Source organism: Sus scrofa, chromosome 13 (assembly GCF_000003025.6).
Source record: "Sus scrofa isolate TJ Tabasco breed Duroc chromosome 13, Sscrofa11.1, whole genome shotgun sequence".
Taxonomy (NCBI): domain Eukaryota; kingdom Metazoa; phylum Chordata; class Mammalia; order Artiodactyla; family Suidae; genus Sus; species Sus scrofa.
In genome coordinates this window covers 61,638,452-61,657,562 of record NC_010455.5, presented here as the reverse complement: position 1 = coordinate 61,657,562, position 19,111 = coordinate 61,638,452, and the positions used below count along the sequence as shown (strand labels likewise).

At 38.9% G+C, this 19,111-nt stretch overlaps 1 protein-coding gene across 2 annotated transcripts in view; it reads right to left on the bottom strand.

Annotated features, from left to right (window-relative positions):
• Positions 1–16,944, bottom strand: part of ARL8B (ADP ribosylation factor like GTPase 8B) — a 56,201-nt gene extending 39,257 nt beyond the window's left edge. The window contains exon 1 of one of the 2 annotated variants that reach the window (XM_021068425.1): positions 16,596–16,944. In XM_021068425.1, the coding sequence (XP_020924084.1) occupies positions 16,596–16,892 (297 nt within the window). In that variant the 5' untranslated portion in view covers positions 16,893–16,944. 2 annotated transcript variants of the gene reach the window in all.

Sequence of the window (19,111 nt, the reverse complement as noted above, 5' to 3'; positions counted from 1 at the left end):
TACCCTGATACCAAAAAATAGTTTACAATATTCAAAAATGTTGATATACTGTCCTAAAAGAAATGCAAGACGGAAACAAAAGCAAAAGGGATGGATCACGGGTTACCATCTGTTGAATGGTCAAGGTTGTCAAAACAGTCAAGTCTGTTCAACCAAATGCTGGTGTGAGGGAAGTGGGAGAATACCAAGCTCCCTGCCAGGAGATTACTGGTAATGTTCAGAATACAACCAATCACAGTTCCACACATGTAGCTGCTTCCTAAGGGTGTCTTTTCTTTTCTGACTATACCTATGTTTCAGTTTTAAGCAGTCTGAATGTCTGCTTCAAGATTCACTAAATAGAGAATTAAAGACAAGATTAATCTTTGTTGGAATTTATCCATGAGGCACCAACAGGAGAGCATTATTTTTTAAATGCCACGCATGATCTCCAAAGTGAAGAAAACAAGCTAATCACATCTTGTACAGGAAGAAGATGACATGACCACTACTACCTTTGAAAGTACATGACTAGGAAGGACACTGGGAACCCTGTAAGCTTTGTATCGCATATTACCCTAATTTCTTTTTAGACATGACAGCTTGTAGGAATTGCACTGACTCACTGAGAACTCCCAAGTCCAATATCATCCATTAACTACTTCGGCTTCCTGTTCAGCTCCATTTCTTGAAGGGAAGTTAAATTTTTCTGGGCCATAAAGAAATGCAACTGGAGACAACATCTTACACAATTTTCTGAGCCTGCCTTATTCTACTTCCAGGGAAATAAATTCCACTACTCGTTGAAACCATCCCTTCCATTAGTGTTATTTGGATCTGCAATTAAGCAAGTGCCAATGACATTACAGAGAAGTTACCCACAAACTGTCTCCTAGTTTAGAACTTAACTCATGACTTCTACCACTACTTGGAACACTTAAATGTTAGAATGAAAAATCCCCCAAATGTAAATGAGAATTAGAGCATATCATGCCAGATGACAGCATATGCATGGGCTCTTATCAGTATTCTTTTCCATCTGGAAGATAAATGAAGTTACTAAAGCAAAAACAAGCAATCTTCCCCTTAACTTTTAAAAACTGGCCTAGGCATACTCTCTCTCTCTCCTTTTTTAAAAGCCTAGGCATTCTTGACAGTAGTAGTGGAGGCAAGAAAATGTTTATAAACACAATTCTGAGGTCAGACTCTGGAGAAAGCAAATTGTGGCACCTGTCATTAGGATACATTAGGATGTATTAGCCCTTTACTGCATACTTGTAACATTTTCCAGCCTTGTGGATTTGCAACCTTATCTCCTCTACTAATAACATTATGTGGATTGCTTTGTCTTTTTCCACTATAAAATGTTTAGTAACACTGTCTACTTTTATAAAATATTGAAGCTATTAATTCCCTAAAAAAATTTTAAACTATAGTACATCAAACATTTTAGCTATCTGTTTATTTGTATATCGGTAGAGGCATCTCTGATTGAACATTTATCAGCTTGGCAGTGCAATGGAATTGCTGCACAAAAATGCCATGGTCTGAATACATCCTCTTTCAATGGCTATTTTTCACCTTCTGGCTCTCTGGGCACGAAGAAACACAAACACTGCTAAGTTACTCCCTTAGCCCAGTCAGTGTTATGAGAGCTGCTTTAGATGAAATTCAGCTCTTACATGATGGACAGTCATGAAATACTGAGTCACTGTACAATGCTCAGGTTCCAAATTGCAGTGCCTTATAAGATGCTAACATCATTATTTATTCAGTAGCTGTCTACAATCCCACTTACTACCATCCGGGTAGGGAGCTTGGAAGAGAACTGAAAGTACAAGAAGAGGCTGGAGTAACAAGAACGTTTCCCAGTTATATGTGATTATTGCATCAAGAATACATCATTATTATTAGCTAGGATACATGTCATTGGCTTACTCTATTAATAACAATAAAAATAACAACAGCAGCACATCATCATTCACTTTACTTAGACTCACTTTACAGAAAAGGAAGCCTGACAGCAAGGTCACAAGATCACACACTCACCTAAATAGGGGCAAAACAGATTTGAACCCAGATCTAATCTTCAAAGTCCTAATGTTACTCTCTATTCAAATACACTTCAGGTATTTGAGGGTTGTTTGTTGATAAATAAGCAAGTATCATCATTTGTACAAAAGCTTTAAGCCAATGTTAGGTCGCTTGACAGCAGCAACAACAAAAAAAAACCTCAGTGGTCAATTAAGAGGTTGGAGATAAGATACTATGCTAGTATTCTACTAGCATATGTAGTAAAATATCAACTTAAAGCAATGAGAATCTCCTCCACCAAGCCAAAACTAGTAACCACAACCAAATTTACAAAATGGAAGACAAACTAAATAGACTAGCAAATCTTTTAACAGGTTGCTTCAAAAATCTTAGCACACCTACAGCGGATTACAAGAAAGGACAGTCTTTTATTTTAGTATCTCTCTCACAATAATGGGAATCCATCAAGAATCAGAAACTGCGGAGTTTCCACTGTGGCTCAGTGGTAAGGAACCCGAATAGTATCTGTGAAGATGTGGGTTCAATCACTGCTCTAGCTTAGTAGGTAAGGAACCGGAGCTGCAGTGAGCTACAGTGTGGGTCGCAGATGCGTCTTGGATCCTGCGTTGCTGTGGCTGTGGAGTAGGCCAGCGGCTACAGCTCCTATTCAGCCCCTAGCCTGGGAACTTCCATGTGCCTCAGGTGCAGCCCTAAAAAGCAAAAAACAAAAGGAGGGGGAAGGGGGACCCTTGATATCTTGGGCGTCACATTCTCTTTCATTCCAACATTAATTTAAAAGGCCTGCTTCCTCCATTCTTGGTAATTTTCACTGACAAATTTAAGACCCCCTCCAAAGTCTCACGAAAACAAAACAAAAAACTAAGATTTAAAAATGTTCCCCAGAAAGGTAAAATAGGGACTATTTAAACAACCACAAAAGGAGTTCCTGTCGTGGCTCAGTGGCTAACGAATCCAACTAGGAACCATGAGGTTTCAGGTTCGATCCCTGGCCTTGCTCAGTGGGTTAAGGATCCGGTGTTGCCGGTGACCTGTGGTGTAGGTCGCAGACTCAGCTCTGATCCCACACTGCTGGTGGCATAGGCTGGTGGCTACAGCTCCGATTAGACCCCTAGCCTGGGAACCTCCATAAGCCTCGGGTGTGGCCCTAGAAAAGGCAAAATGACAAAATAAATAAATAAATAAAATAAAATAAACAACCACAAAAGCAGACTCAAAGCATTTGGCAACAAACAGCCAAAGAAAACTAAAACTGCATATGGAACATCACACAGTTATGTCCAGTTTCCAAACAAGTTTCAGTTGCAGAACTTGGAAGAGCTGTATTTATCAGGCAGGAAAGCAAGATCCCAAAGAGTTTGTCTGTAAACATGGATTTGCCATAGCTCACCTTTTTTATGGAATTAGAACATTCGGGCTGAGAGTTGGAGTTGTATTCCAGACCCATCTAAAAACTGTGTCACTTGAAACTTTCTTTTTAAATATCTTTATTTTACGGCCACACCAACAGCATATGGAAGTTCCTGAGCCAGGGACTGAATCCGAGCCACAGCTACAACCTGAGCCACAGCTGCAACCTATGCCGCAACTGTGGCAACTCCAGATCCTTTAACCCACTGCGATGGGCCAGGAATCAAACCCACACATTCACAGAGACTCAAGCTGCTGCAGTTAAGATTTCTTTTTTCTTTTTATGGCAGCACCTGTGGCAAATATAAGTTCCCAGGCCAGGGGTCGAATCAGAGCTACAGCTGCCAGCTTACACCACAGGCATAGCAATGCAGAATCTGAGCTGCATCTGCAGCTTACAGCAACACTTGATCAAGTCCAGGGATTGAACTCCCATCCTCATGGATACTACTCGAGTTTTTAACCCACTGAGGCACAATGGGAACTCCCCACAGTTGGATTCTTAAGCCACTGTGCCAGAGCAGGAACTCAAAAACTTTATTTTTATTTTTGTATCTACTTAACAAGGAAGCCAAAAAAATAATAATATAATCCATTGTGTGTGAAAGCACTTCAAAAAAATCAACTGTTTCATTAACTAAATAAATGAAAATATTTCTACTGATGCCCTGTGTTACAGAGAAAGAGGAAAAGGATGATTAGGAAACAATAAGGTCTAGGAATATTCTTTGTGTTAACTATGCTTAAGACGGACACAGTGTAAGTGGTAGAGCCATTTCCTGTCTTGTTTTATGGTGATGTCCACATCCAAGATGAACTGCTGTCTGTGAGCACTATAAATCCACAACAGACTGCACTGGGTCTCTAGGCAGACATCCAACAGCCTTACTCAGAGATAGGAGGGCTGAGGATCACTTTATCTTTTCAACCGCAAGGTAAAATCATCAGTAACGTAACCTGACATGAGAGAAAAAAATCATATTCTGAGCCTAATACTATCCACAAGCTTACCCAGCACCTAAGTAAAATCCCAACTTAAACCCCAAGAGATCAGATAAAAGGAGGTCAAAAGATACAAACTTCCAGTTATAAAATACCTGAGTCAGGAGATAAAAGGTACAGAATGGTGACTATAGTTAATAATACTGTACTAGTTATTTGAAGTTGCTAAGAGAGTAATAATCACAAGAAAAAAAAATAGGAGTTCCCGTCATGGTGCAGTGGTTAATGAATCCGACTAGGAACCATGAGGTTGCAGGTTCGATCCCTGCCCTTGCTCAGTGGGTTAACGATCCGGCGTTGCCGTCAGCTGTGGTGTAGGTTGCAGACTCGGCTCGGATCCCACGTTGTTGTGGCTCTGGCGTAGGCCGGTGGCTACAGCTCTGATTCAACCCCTAGCCTGGGAACCTCCATATGCCGCGGGAGCAGCCCAAGAAATGGCAAAAAGACAAAAAAAAAAAAAAAAGAAAAAGAAAAAAAAATAGTTGACTATGGTGGTGATGTTAACTGGACTTACTGTGATGATCATTTCACAATACATACAAATATAGAATCATTATGTTAATAAACCTAAATTATATGTCAGTCATACCAATTTTTAAAAAGCATACATTTATACATACATAAAGGAATAGGGGAAAATGTGATGGATATACAGCTTAATATTAACAGTGATTAAATCTCCATGATATTAAAGATTATTTTTTCCTATTTTTGTATCTCACTATTTTTTTATTTGAATATTAAATGAATTTTATTTTAATTGCATTATACACTGTTAATAACCCCTCACCTTTATCAATTAATTCATTCAACAAACATTATTGAGCACTTTGTATGTGCCCTTATACACAACATACTAATCTAGATTTCACATCATATGACAAAACAGAAAAAAAGATCCTACACATTCACTTTCATGAGGACTCCTTTGGCCTCCTTTACTCACACCAGAGGCTTCTAAACCACTAAGCAAGGGTCAGTTTGCTTCCTATGTTCAACTCTATACATAACTTCTCCCATCTACACAGGCCTCACTGCTCTCTGCTTTCTTTCCTTGTCTTGAAGCTTATTTATCCTAGAAAACCTCTGGTCGGGTATGTTAATGACCCATATTCCTAGTACCATATATTCATTTCAACCTTGCTCTTAATGGAGAAACCTCCACTGCAACTTTGGTTTAATCTTGAGGAATGGTATCTATCATGTGCTGTACAAGTTCATTTCAATTATGAGAGCAATGTAATGAAAAACTGAGTAGAGCAGAATCAGCAGAGGCCCTACTGTTACCCTCTTATATAACTTAACTATGAGGAGCTAAGCTCTGTCTTTCCTGAGTTACTGACACTTTAGAAAGAAACAGATTCATTTTCTTATATTTGCATTCTGTTGCCCTTTAAACCTACATATCTTAAGTCAATAATTTACATGTATAATTTAAATAATAAACATATCTTCAGTGTACAGCTAAATAAATTTTTATGAAGATGTGTATTTATGTAGCCCTCACCACAAACAAGATCTAAAACAACACTTCCTCTCAAATGGTTTTCTTGTATCACTTACAAGACAATCTTCTTGTAAGATTTGACTTAGGCAGTCACTGATTTTTTTGGCCATTACATATGTAATTTATCTTTTCTACAGTTTTATAAAAATAGGATTGTCCAATATGTATTCTTATATAACTGATTTCTTTCACTCTGCATGTTTTTGAGATTCATTCCTATTATATCTATTAGTAGTATGTTCCTTTGTATCACTGAATAGTATTGCATTTTACAAATACATTTCACCATGTTTATCATTTCACCTGTTGAGCATTTGAACTGGTTCCAGTTGGGGGTTATCAAAACAAAGCTGTGGTGCCATTCCTATTCAAGTTTCTGTTTGGATATATGGTTTAATATCTTTTTTTTCTCTCTTTTGTTTTTTTCGGGCCTCACCCGCAGCATATGGAGGTTCCCAGGCTAGAAGTTGAATTGGAGCTGCAGCCGCCAGCCTGCACTACAGCCACAGCAACACAGGATCCAAGCCACGTCTGTGACCCATACTGAGCTCACAGCAATGCCAGATCCTTAACCCACTGAGAGAGGCCAAGGATCAAACCCAAGTCCTCATGGATACTGGTTGGATTCATTAACCACTGAGCCACGACGGGAACTCCATAGTTTAATTTCTCTTGGCAAACATCTAAGAAGGGAACTACTAGGCAGTAAGTACTCATTGTATATGTAAATATTTATGAAACTGCTGAATTATTTTCCAAAGTTCTTGTACATTTTACATTTGCCAAAGAAATGTTTGAGAATTCTACTTTACTCCATATTTAGACCATCAAGTGATAATGCCAATTTTTATTAACTTTGGTCATTCCAGTTTCATCACACTATGATTTTAATTTTCATTTCCTTGCTAACTTAAGATATTATTTAACTCATCTTGTGCTTACTGAACACACAAATCTCCTTTCATGAAGTTTATTTTCTAAGATTTTGTCTGCTTCTTATTGGCTTTCTTGACTTCTTGTTGAATATATGTACACATTTTAAATATAAGTCTTTTGTCAGATATATGCATTATAAATGGATTCTCCCAGGCTGTATCTTGTCTTTTCATTTTCAATGGGCTAATTTTTTTTTTTTTTTTTTTTTTTGGTCTTTTTGCCTCTTCTAGGGCCACTTCCCATGGCATATGGAGGTTCCCAGGCTAGGGGTCGAATCCAAGCTGTAGCCGCCAACCTACACCAGAGCAACAGCAATGCAGGATCCAAGCTGCATCTGTGATCTACACCACAGCTCATGGCAATGCCAGATCCTTAACCCACTGAGCGAGGCCAGGGATTGAACTCATGTCCTCAGCGATGCTAGTCAGGTTTGTTAACTGCTGAGCCATGATGGGAACTCCAGAAGTTGTTTATTTTTTAGAAAATGGTTTGTGTATTTTGTGTTCTACCTAACAAATCCTTGCCTGATCAAAGTTTGCAAATATATTCTCTTGTGTTTTTGAGGCAGTTATATAATATGTTAGCTTTTAAGTAAAGTCTGGCTCTATTTCAAAATTATTGCTATGTATCCTATTTTTTAAGCAATGTGGATTTTGCGTTTTTTTAAAAAACAAATTATTTTCAGTTTTTAAATTCAGAAATAGTAAAATCAAAGTAAGGAAACCAAAAGCTAGTGGAGTGAAAGCAGTAGATTTTGGAGGGGGAAAAAAGTGAGTTTCCCCCATTTCCTAGTTTTTCCTCTGATAAGAATGTGCAGAAATGATAAAACCTACATTGCACAATCAAGTATTCTCCAAACAAAATGAGCTTTCAAGAAAAAAGAAATAATAAACCTAGTGATCAGTGTCTAAAACAGACCTTATGCCACCTTAAGAGAGGAAACTCTTTGTGACAAAAGCCCTTTCTGACCCAGTGTGCATGCAGTCTACAAAGCCTACCTCTCATCTAGAACTGGCCAACACAGACTCAACATATTGCCTATTGGGGCCTGCAAATTTACAGCTGTCAGCAGTGATTAAAACCCACTTGAATCTTAAATCCGAGTTAAAAACTTATGACAAATACATGCAAACAGCAATATTATGGGCTTATCCAAGTTTAGAATTTTAATTTAAGCATATACTTGTATAGGATACTTAATTTCTAGAGGGCAAGAACTACTCAAAAGGGCCACTCTTCCTGTTGGGAACAGTCTACCTTTCTTCCATAAAACTGCACACCATCTCAGGTTTTCTTCTGGCAAGAGGCTGGGATTTTATAACTAGCATCTTATATTGGAGACCTTAGACTTTTATTTTATTGTTTGGTCTATGAGTAAGAGTTCTAATTCCTGGTACAAGAAAGCACCACTCACTCTCAAACAATAAGGTTCTCAGTGTTTATTCATTCTTCATAAGCATCAAAACTGATGAACAGAGCAATTAAGTGACTTGCCCATAATCTTGCCATTAGTCAGTGGTGGGACAAGCAAAAGAACAACTCATGTTTACAATCCCTTGTTCAGAACTGTTTCTACAACAAATACTGCAAATATAGATACACACACACACTCCAAGAAGAAGTGTGTGTGTTTGTGTGTATGTGTGTGTGTGTGTGTCTTTTTCTTTTTTTTTTAGGCTGCACCCATAGCATATGGAGGTCCGCAGGCTAGGGGTCAATGGGAGCTATAGCTGCCGCCTACACCACAGCCACAGCAACACCAGATCCAAGTTACATCTGCAACCTATACCACAGTTTAAGGCAACGCCGGATCCTTTACCCACTGAGCAAGGTCAGGGATCGAACCTGCGTCCTCATGGATACTAGCAAAATTCATTTCCACTGAGCCACAATGGGAATTCCTAGGAAGAAGTATTTAGAGATCTAACTTCATCTACTAAAATGAAGAATTATATAAGTAGGTTCATCAAAATCACTAGCCTATCCAGGAAGCTAAAACATTTTTTTCCATCATCTTAGCTATCAAAAAAATTCAATGCAATAAAATTCATATTCAAAAATGTTCCAATAATTAAACAAAAGCTTACTTCCTAAACAAAAGCTACTAATATTTAAATACAATCAAGACACATCTAAATGGTAAGTGAACATAAAGGCTTATTATTACATCTAACCTTATTCCTGATACCTAAGTTGCCATTTATTGAGCACTCTCTATGTGCCAGGCACAGTGCTAAGTACTTTGCATGCATTCATTTACTTCTGACAACTACTCCATGAGGCAGCGCTTTGACCATCTACATTAAACAGAAGAAAAAATGAAACATATGCCAACATAAGTGATATACGGCCAAGTCAACGTTCAAATCCAAATCTGTCAGACTCTAGTACTCTCATTCTTAACATTATGCTTCACTTTGCATACTAAAATACTAATATGGGTTCCTAAAGACATTTGTTCTTAACTTTATATTTTAAATATAACATTTGTCCATTGGAAAATATATTTAAGCACCTAGTGTGTGCCAGACACTCTTTAAGGCATTTGGCATACATTAGTGAACAAAACAGAAAAAACTCCTTGCACTCAAGAAGATCACATTATAATAATCTAGCAGCTAACAAGCCTTATTTTGATCAAGCCTTAAATTACTCCATATTTAAAAAGGTTTTATAAGTATTAATACATAACAACTCTATGAAGCAGAAACTACTATATTGCCATTTTACAAGTAATGAAGTAGATACTGAGGGATTAAATAACTTGACAAAAAAAACACAGATGGAAGAGTCAGGATCTGAACCTAAATTGTCTGACTCTCAACTCCTAACCTCCACACCATTTTAACTCATCTAGCCACTTCAACACATCCCAAGTAAGCTCGAGCATACTACATTCACATGACAACAAATTTAGCCTCAAAATATTCTTCCAGGAACACTATTTTGGTAGATGTTTAAGTAATTGTGATCAAATAAACTGGTAAAGAAGACATTTTAAAAATCATTTTGTCAATCATCATTCAAGTTTTTAAAAAAAACAAAAAACAAAAAACAAAAAACGATTACTTTTCTAACCCAGTTTAGGAATAAAGTCTTCAATTTTCAAGAGAAGTATCACTACTTAAGATACCTGAATCCTAAAATTATTTTGCCAGTATTATATTTTTTTTTTTTTTTTTTTTTTGTCTTTTTGCCATTTCTTGGGCCGCTCCTGCGGCATATGGGAGGTTCCCAGGCTAGCGGTCAAATTGGAGCTACAGCTGCCAGCCTAGGCCACACCCACAGCAACGCAGGATCCGAGGCGCATCTGTGACCTCCACCACAGTTCACGGCAACATCAGATCCTCAACCCACTAAGCAAGGCCAGAGATCTAAAACCTGTGACCTCATGGTTCCTAGTCAGATTCATTTCCGATGCGCCAAATAGGAACTCCTAAAACTTTGTTAATGTTTTTAATTTTAAAAAGTTCCTTTCACGATACAAAATAAGAAAGTTACTCTACTATATAAAATTGGGAAAACTATGAAATCAGATCCAAATACAAGATCTAATATCTAATTTAGGAAACAGTATAACCTTAAAAAAATAGCACAATAGACTGTAAGTCTTGTGGTTTTGACTTTGAAGAAAGAAATTTACTCAAATTACTCCATTAGAGATTTCAATTTTGGTTTGTCACATCTCAGAAAAACTAAATGCCTTAAATTATCATTTCATTTTGACCTATTCAGCAAATAGGTTAAAATGTTTTCCTTTTTTTTTCACATGTGACCTCAAAGGACATGAATCAATTTTTACAAGCATAAATGATACTCAAGTTATGAATTTAAAATATTCATATGCTGTAGTTTCACCAAGTGATTTATCTGCAAAACTTTCTTAGATTCCGGTTTAGAAAATATTTTGTTTTCTTTTTTGGCCTTCCCGGGCCAGGCATCAGATCCGAGACACAGCTGCAACCTACGCTGCAGCTGCAGCAATGCCGGATCCTTTAACCCACTGTGCTGGGCCAGGGATCGAACCTCCATCCTGGTATTGTAGAGATGTGGCTGATCCCGTTGCACTACAGCAGGAACTCAGAAAAGAATATTTTTTGTTTGTTTTTTTTTTTTAATTTTCCCACTGTACAGCAAGGGGATCAAGTTATCCTTACATGTATACATTACAATTACATTTTTTTCCCCACCCTTTGCTCTGTTGCAACATGAGTATCTAGACAAAGTTCTCAATGCTATTCAGCAGGATCTTCTTGTAAATCTATTTATTGTGTCTGATAAGCCCAAGCTCCCAATCCCTCCCACTCCCTCCCCCTCCCATCAGGCAGCCACAAGTCTTTTCTCCAAGTCCATGATTTTCAGAAAAGAATGTTTTTAACACCACATGCCCATCCCTTCCCCAAAAGAGCAGCATCCCACTACACTAGGGCATGAATAGGTAAGGACTGCATGAAAATATGCCAAAATTCTGGAATACAAACTCTTAATGCAATCCACCATAAGTTTAAAGCAAATTAGATTGTGGTAGCTCAAGGGGATGAGCTGTATTTATATGACTTGCCAGCAAAGTTCAATAAAAAAGAAAATTAAAAAAGGAATTATGTTCTCTATAGTTTCAGTCTTGGCAGCTGATGAAGCATAAACAGGTACTTCTTAAAGCATGAAACACAGAAACAGCAATTATCTAATAGGACAGTTTTCAAATACTGCAAGTTAACTTTATCTCACCAACAAAACTAAATATGCCCTAAAAAATACCAAAGGACAAAGTGCTTAACTGAAGCCTAACTTTATACAGTATATAAAATCTGTTCAGAAGACCTTCTCAGTAGGAGTGCATACTTTCTGGAAAGCAACCTGGCCATTTGACAAGAAATATGTTCACACTCTTGACCCAGTGATGCCAACTCTAGAACCCATCCTCAGGAAATGCAGATCAAATTGATGTACAACAGCAAAACCTTGGAAACTGTTCAAATGCCCAAAAATGAGGAAATGATCAAACATATTATAGTATATCCACAAGATATGCCATAAGAGAATAAATTATGAAGGCATTAAAGATGGCTTCAGACACAGAAAATTTCATACACTATAATCTAAAAACAAACTAGGATACAAATATTATAAAGAGTACCTCAAAACTTTTTAAAAAGGCACTTGGATGTATACATTTAAAAAAAAGAAAATGCAATACTTTGAAATGCTGACAGTTAACTACTGGATAGTAAACTCTAGATAGTGGAAACAATAAGTAGTTTCTTCTATTTCATAGTACTCTTTTCAAATTCTACTAATGTCCCTGTACTATTTTGATAATCAGGAAAAAAGATCTTCCAAAAATTACTTTTACAGGTACAAGACATCTTGTGTCCCTGATGGGTGACATTTTCCATTTTATCTTAGAGAAACTTAGTAAGAGCTTTAAGTTAGTCATTTTAAATGCATTATTGCCCTCTTAACAGTTTCTTAATGAGAGCATTTTGCTTTGAGATTCTAGGCCTGCGTGGAAAAAATAATAGGAGAGGGGATGGGGGTAAAGAACTTAGAACAAATGCTCCTTGGCAGGATGCGTCCTGTTCTACAACTCTGCATCTGGATCTGAAGATGGCCTCACTGGAAGGCTAGTTTCTATAGTAAAGTTTCAGAACTGGTAGACTTTTGGAGTTGAGCTAAAGCATGTTTTCTTTAAAAACTATATTTGCCATTCTGACCCCAAAGTGATTCAGTAATAAGCACTTTGATCACAGAATTATTTGTTTGTTAATAATATTAAACATAGTTCCATAACCCAACAATGCCTGTTAGCCTGTCATTTAAATGTCCAAAGAAGTATAATATTCCACTTTCCTACTTCCAACAGATTATCATATTTTCCTCTAATTCACATCCTCAAATATACACACATATATACACAAAACACTGTGTGTGCAGAGTTTCCAAACGTTAGTCAATATGCTTAAGATGCACTTACTATCAAGGTCCTTTTTTTTGGCAGAAACTGCGGCACGTGGAAGTTCCCAAGCTAGGCACTAAAGCCCACACCATAGCTGTGGCTCAGGCCACTGCAGTGACAATGCCAGATTCTTAACCCATTGTGACACAAGGGAACTCTAAAACACTATACAAGTTCTTAAGAGGAGTATAATTATATTCAAAGCAGATATTGGAAGGATAAGATTTCCCAATTCACAGTTCTATGGTTCTAACTTTAAGGAGATCTACAGAGGCAGACAAGAAAAGTAGAAAGTGCACTGGCCCTGGGTTCTAATTTTATCTCTGCTACAGATTAGCCTTAGGAATCCACTTATCCTTTCTAGATCGCTTAACTACATCTATAAAATGAGGGTAAAATCAGACTATAATTAAGATTTCTACTAACTCTTCAATAACATTTTGGTAAATCATATTAAACATTTCTTCCTAACTATCCTATAATCCATCAAAGAGTCTCAGTTAAAAATAAAGATTACTCAACATACATTACACGCACAAGACACATGATTTATTATGCAATAACAGTCATAGTACTTAGCAATTGGCAGTATTTCATTCCCTAACACTAACAAAAAATTTTTTAAACTAGAAGTGTTTTTTTAATGTTCAAATCTATGTATGTTAAGTGTCTCTATGTACAGTATTATCATACTTTCCTCTAATTCACATCCTCAAATATACACACACATATACACAACAGTGTGTGTGCGTAGAACTTCCAAATGTTAGTCAATATGCTTAAGATGCACTTGCTATCAAGGTCCTTTAAAACCTGAACATGAAGTATCATTTCAGGTTTTAAACCATAAGCACATTAAGCATATGAATTTTAAGACTGAAACTCTGTAAGCAAACTGTCTAATTTCAGACTGGACCAAACACTACATATAAATAATTCAGCTTTGCAAACCTTTTGAGTAAGTTAAATGACATTAAAGTTTTCTTAACTTTAAATTCAGAAAAACATAGCCACATTTTAATTTGATGTTTACAAAAAAAAAAAAAAAGTTGATTTTTATCTAAAAACCGGGCTTCATTTGAAGCTTTTTACATCGGGGAAGTCACTTGTTGAATTTGAGAAATAAATGGCCAGTTTTCTAAAGTGACACAATGTGTTCAACATGTCTGAATTTCTGAGTTTAAACAAACACTTTAAACAAAGAATGGTGCAGTAATTTTTTTTAAGATAATGATAAATTTACTACTTTGGACACATTGTTTCTATCTAAATCTCTGTAAACTTTAATTACTTTTTCCTCACCATCCATATATTCCATAAGAATCACAGATTAAAGTCTGAGGTTTAAAAAAAGAGGTATGAAATTTACTGAGTTCTTTTTCAGCATCCTAAAGCCCACAAGCAATTACAGTCCCAATTTTTTTTAACAGAACCTACCCTCATCATCATTCAAAAAGACTACACTAACGTTAAAATAATAGCTCCCTTTGAGTTCCAGATGTTAAAATAATCTAAAGCAATAAAGGGGGGAGGGGGAAGACATGAAGTGATTATTTGCCACAATCTACGAAGCCCCTATGGCAGTCCACATCTGGTTATACATACACAAATTCAAAGAAGGACATGACCACAGCTAATTCCCTTCTGAATATTTTCCAAAATATTGTTCCTGCATTAAACGCGTGTAACCACTACAAATAACAATAGCATTACCATTTACTTAGCCCCTTCTATGAGCAGGCATGGTGCTAGTCATTTAACATCTGTCATTCAAGTACTCACAGCAACTCTGTAAGAAACCTATTATCTCCTCTTAATAGATGAGAAAGCAGGACTGAAAGAGGATACAATGCTGCTAAGTGGCAAAGCCAGAATGTGGACCCAGGATTGTTTTACTTCAAAGGTCATGCTCATTACAATAAGCTACAATGTCTACTAAATACATCAGCAGGGAAGGTATGCTACTGTCTTTCGAACTTTCTCAAAGATTTACTAAACTTTAGGTTTCCCAAGCACAACTACTTCTCTGTAATAAATGCAATTGTAGTAACACACCTATCTACACTACAAATTACTTCAGTCTTGTCAAAAAGATAGGATTTCAAGGAGATGCCAATTCTTATCTCAAAGGACTATCAGAAAATTTACAGCTAAATGAGCTCAACTGCATTCAAGCTGATCTTTTCTATATCACATAAAAGTTTGAATATGGACACTTAGCCCGAAGTTTTTCGTTATTAGTTTTTAGTGGTATCAAATACACATTCCATTTTTCTTGGCCTGTTAAAAAGAAAGTCATCTCAAGATACCCCCACCAAAAAGAGCCAAACAAGTAGCAAATGTTCTTTTTTTATTTTTATATGCAACATTCCTCAAAGGAAGTTTGTATTTCTGCTAATCTCTATCTCTCCAAGTCTTATTCATTCCTGTTGCTCTAAAACTGCAAGGACTAAGATCACAAGTTACACAAGCTGGTGTGTTCTCCAACAACGGAGGTATACTTGAATCATTCCTGTAACCAAACCAGTTGGACAGCTAGTCTCCTATTAAATAAGGATTGCACCCATCAGCTAAAGGGTGGAGGAACTACTGCCATCTCTCTTTGAAATGGCTCTAAAGTTCATCCCAGACAAGCACAAGCCCCTATCAGCGAAGACTGAGTCACAGGAACTCCTGGGCTCTAAATAAAGATTGAGGAGACTCTGTCGCGCTTATTCCTTCCCCAGCCAACCAAACAGGCAAAATTTAATCATCCTCTTTCCCCTCAACCACTGCTGAACAAACACCACATAGTATAGAGGTTCGCAGGGCAATTTCCCCTCCCAGATACCCATTCCCTGGGCGTCGAATAAACTCTGTTCCCATCCAGTCCCTTTCTCTCTCTTCAGTTAAGAAACACCATCACAAAACACCAACTCCTCTTTTTCAAAGTAGTTAACTTTACGCTGCCTGCAGATCCGTCTTATCCCGTACGTGAGAACTCTAGAAAAGCAGAGATTCCCCCAACTCCTTGATTTAATAAAAGCTGTACACTTGTAAGTCAACTGTACTTCAATTTAGAAATAAATGATAAATAAAATAAAAGCTGTCCACCACTGGGAAATGTCTCTCCCCAGCTTCCACCCGCCAGCGCAGCGCAATCAACTGGATCTTGGCCCCTAGGGGAACCGGTGAAAGCCAGTAACCGAATTACAGGGGACGGGCTGCCCACAGAATTCAGGAAGAAGCCCACACTGGTCCCGCGCGTTCCTCACAATGGGGCTCCTCGTCCCGAGTGGCTAGTTGAGAAAGGATCTCAATTTGTATGCATGCCTTCTCACGGAACAGCGAAACTCGCCACATCCCACCCTTCGGGAAAGTGACAAGCTGGAGTTAACCCTTCCGCCGCCCCTACAGATCAAACCCTAAGGAAACCCCCATCCCCCAAAGCGCCTTAAACACAAGTCCAATTCTAACCTTTCCAAGCCCAGGCGCCGATGAGGACGCGACGCTTCGAAGATGACCAAATGGAATTAACCCTTCAGCTGCCGACCCCAACACTCCACTTCATCTACCAACACGCGGGAAAACTCTAAATCTTGGCCCTCGGGGAGGTGACAGGCACGGCGTGCGCTGCACCGCACCCCACCCCCCCGCCGCCCCACATTACCTAGAGCTCCGCCGCGCGGAGGGGACCCCAGGACAGGCCCTTGGGCGGCTGCCGGGCGGACTCGCGGGCTTCTGCGCCCCGGGCGGGTTAGCAAGAGCACTCACCGCGATGACATTGACGAAAGTGGTCTTGCCCGAGTACTGCAGCCCCACGAGCGTCAGCTCCATCTCCTCCTTCCAAAAGAGCGAGCGGAACCAGTCCAGCAGGCGGGAGATGAGCGCCAGCATGATGGCGGTCGGGAGGGAAGACTGATGGGCAAGCGGGTGGGCAGCTGCGGCGACGAACTCCACACGAGCGGGCCTTGGCCCGGACCCCCCGCAACGGCTCCTCGGGGCCCCGGCGCGACGCTGGCGGACACAGGCGGGCGGCGACAGCAGAAGCCAGGAAGCCGAGCAGGTCATATGACTCGCCCTACCCCCAACGCGCGTCCCGGCGCCGCTGTAGGCATACACGGCAAGAGCGGCGGGGCCCGCAAGGCCAGGCGCGTGCGCCGCCTGCAGCGCCACCTGCTGAGACCTCCGCGCAGCAACGCCCTCCGGCCTTGGGCTCCCTTTCTACCACCCTCCTTAGCTAATTAATGCAGGTCAATTCACCACTCATTCTCTCTGTGATTGTTTATTTACAGTTAGCTACATGCAGAAAGACTTCACGACTTTGGAGGATTCAACACGAAAATCCCTGTCCTACAGAGCAAAAGATGGAAGCCACAAGTGTTTATCAGTAGGGAAGTGATTAAATAAACTCTGGTAAGTTCTCAAAAGGGACTAATTTAACAGCTATTAAAAAAAAAATAAAAATGAGGACTTCGCGTCATGGCGCAGTGGAAACAAATCCGACTAGGAACCATGAGGTTGCGGGTTGGATCCATGGCCTTGCTCAGAGATTTAAGGATCTGGTGTTGCTGTGAGCTGTGGTGTAAGTTGTAGACTTGGTTGGGAGCCTGTGTTGCGTTGCTGTGGCAGAGGCCCGCAGCTACAGCTCCGATTCAACCCCTAGACTCGGAACCTCCATATGTCACAGGTGCAGCCCTAAAAAGCAAAAAAAAAAAAAAAAAAAAAAGAATGATAAGCAGTGCTTCCTTGCCTGCCCGTTTGTACCTCCCACAAGCGTCATATCATAGTAAATCTATTTCTTGCCTATCAATAAATAAATAATAAAAATTTAAAAAGAATGAGAAAGTTCTGTATAAACTGATAAGAAATAATGTCCAGGAAATATTTTAAAGGAACATGAATGCAAGATGTCAACTATATATTAAATGACACTTTGGGTATAAGATGAAAAACAACAATATACATGTATATGTACAAATACATATATCTTTGCATAAAGAAATATTCAAAAACTAATAAAAATGATTTTATGGGGGGAAGGGGAAACTGGATGGTCATAGGCAGGAATGGAATGAGAAGTCTCTGAATATCTTTTATATAGTTTTCACTTTCAACCATGTAAATGAGTTGCCTGTTCAAAAGTTTAATTTAATTAAAAATTACATTAAAATATCTGCAAGGCTTTCAAATTAAAAGAAAATTCCTTCCCTGAGGAGCTTACATTCCAGATAAGTAAAAGATATAATACCATGCATACAACAAAGTGATTCAGTTTTATATATATACATATGTATGTGTATATATATATTATTCAGATTCTTGTAAATCAACTGTACTTCAATAAAAAATAAAATAATTTTTTTCTTTTTTTTGTCTTTTTAGGGCCATACGTGCGGCATATAGAGGTTCCCAGGCTAGGGGTCTAATCGGAGCTGTAGCTGCCAGCCTACACCAGAGCCACAGCAATGCAGGATCCCAGCCACATCTGCGACCTATACCACAGCTCACGGCAATGCAGATCCTTAACCCACTGAGCAAAGCCAGTGATTGAACCCGCAACCTCATGGTTCCTAGTTGGATTCGTTAACCACTGAGCCACCATGGGAACTCCCCAAAATTAAAAAAATTTAAAAGATACAATGCCATGTAGTACTGAGCATTATAAAGAAAACTGAACAAGAGAAGGATACAGGAGTGGCCCCTGTTTTAGTCAGGGTCAAAGTAGTTCCCTCAGAGAAGGAGGGCTTGGATGGGAAAACCTGAGAATGTGAGAAGCAGAGCAAGGCACACAGAAAGAAAAGCAAAGGCTCCAGAGGAGAAAGGTGTTCTAGGAAGAGAAAGACAGTGTGGTTAGTCCAGGTTAATAACAGAGGGAGTTGAAAGGAATACGGATGGAGAGAGAGTCAGGGACCTGAGGAAGTAAGGCTTGGTGGCCGTAGATCAAATTTTACTCTCACTGTGATGGGGAACTGGGAAAGTGAACCAATTTGTATTTTTAAAGGTTTGCTCAGGAGGGAGTTCCCTTTGTGGCTCAGCAGAAATGAATATGACTAGCATCCCATGAGGATGCAGGTTTAATCCCTGGCCTTGCTCAGTGGATTAAGATCTAGCATTGCTGTGAGAGTGTCTCAGATCCCACATGGCTGTGACTATGGTATAGGCCAGTGGCTACAGCTCCAACTTGAACCCCAGCCTGGGAACTTCCATATGCTGTGGGTGAAACCCTAAAAAGACAAAAAATAAAATAAAAATTAAAAGAATAAAAATAAAAGTTCACTCAGACAGCT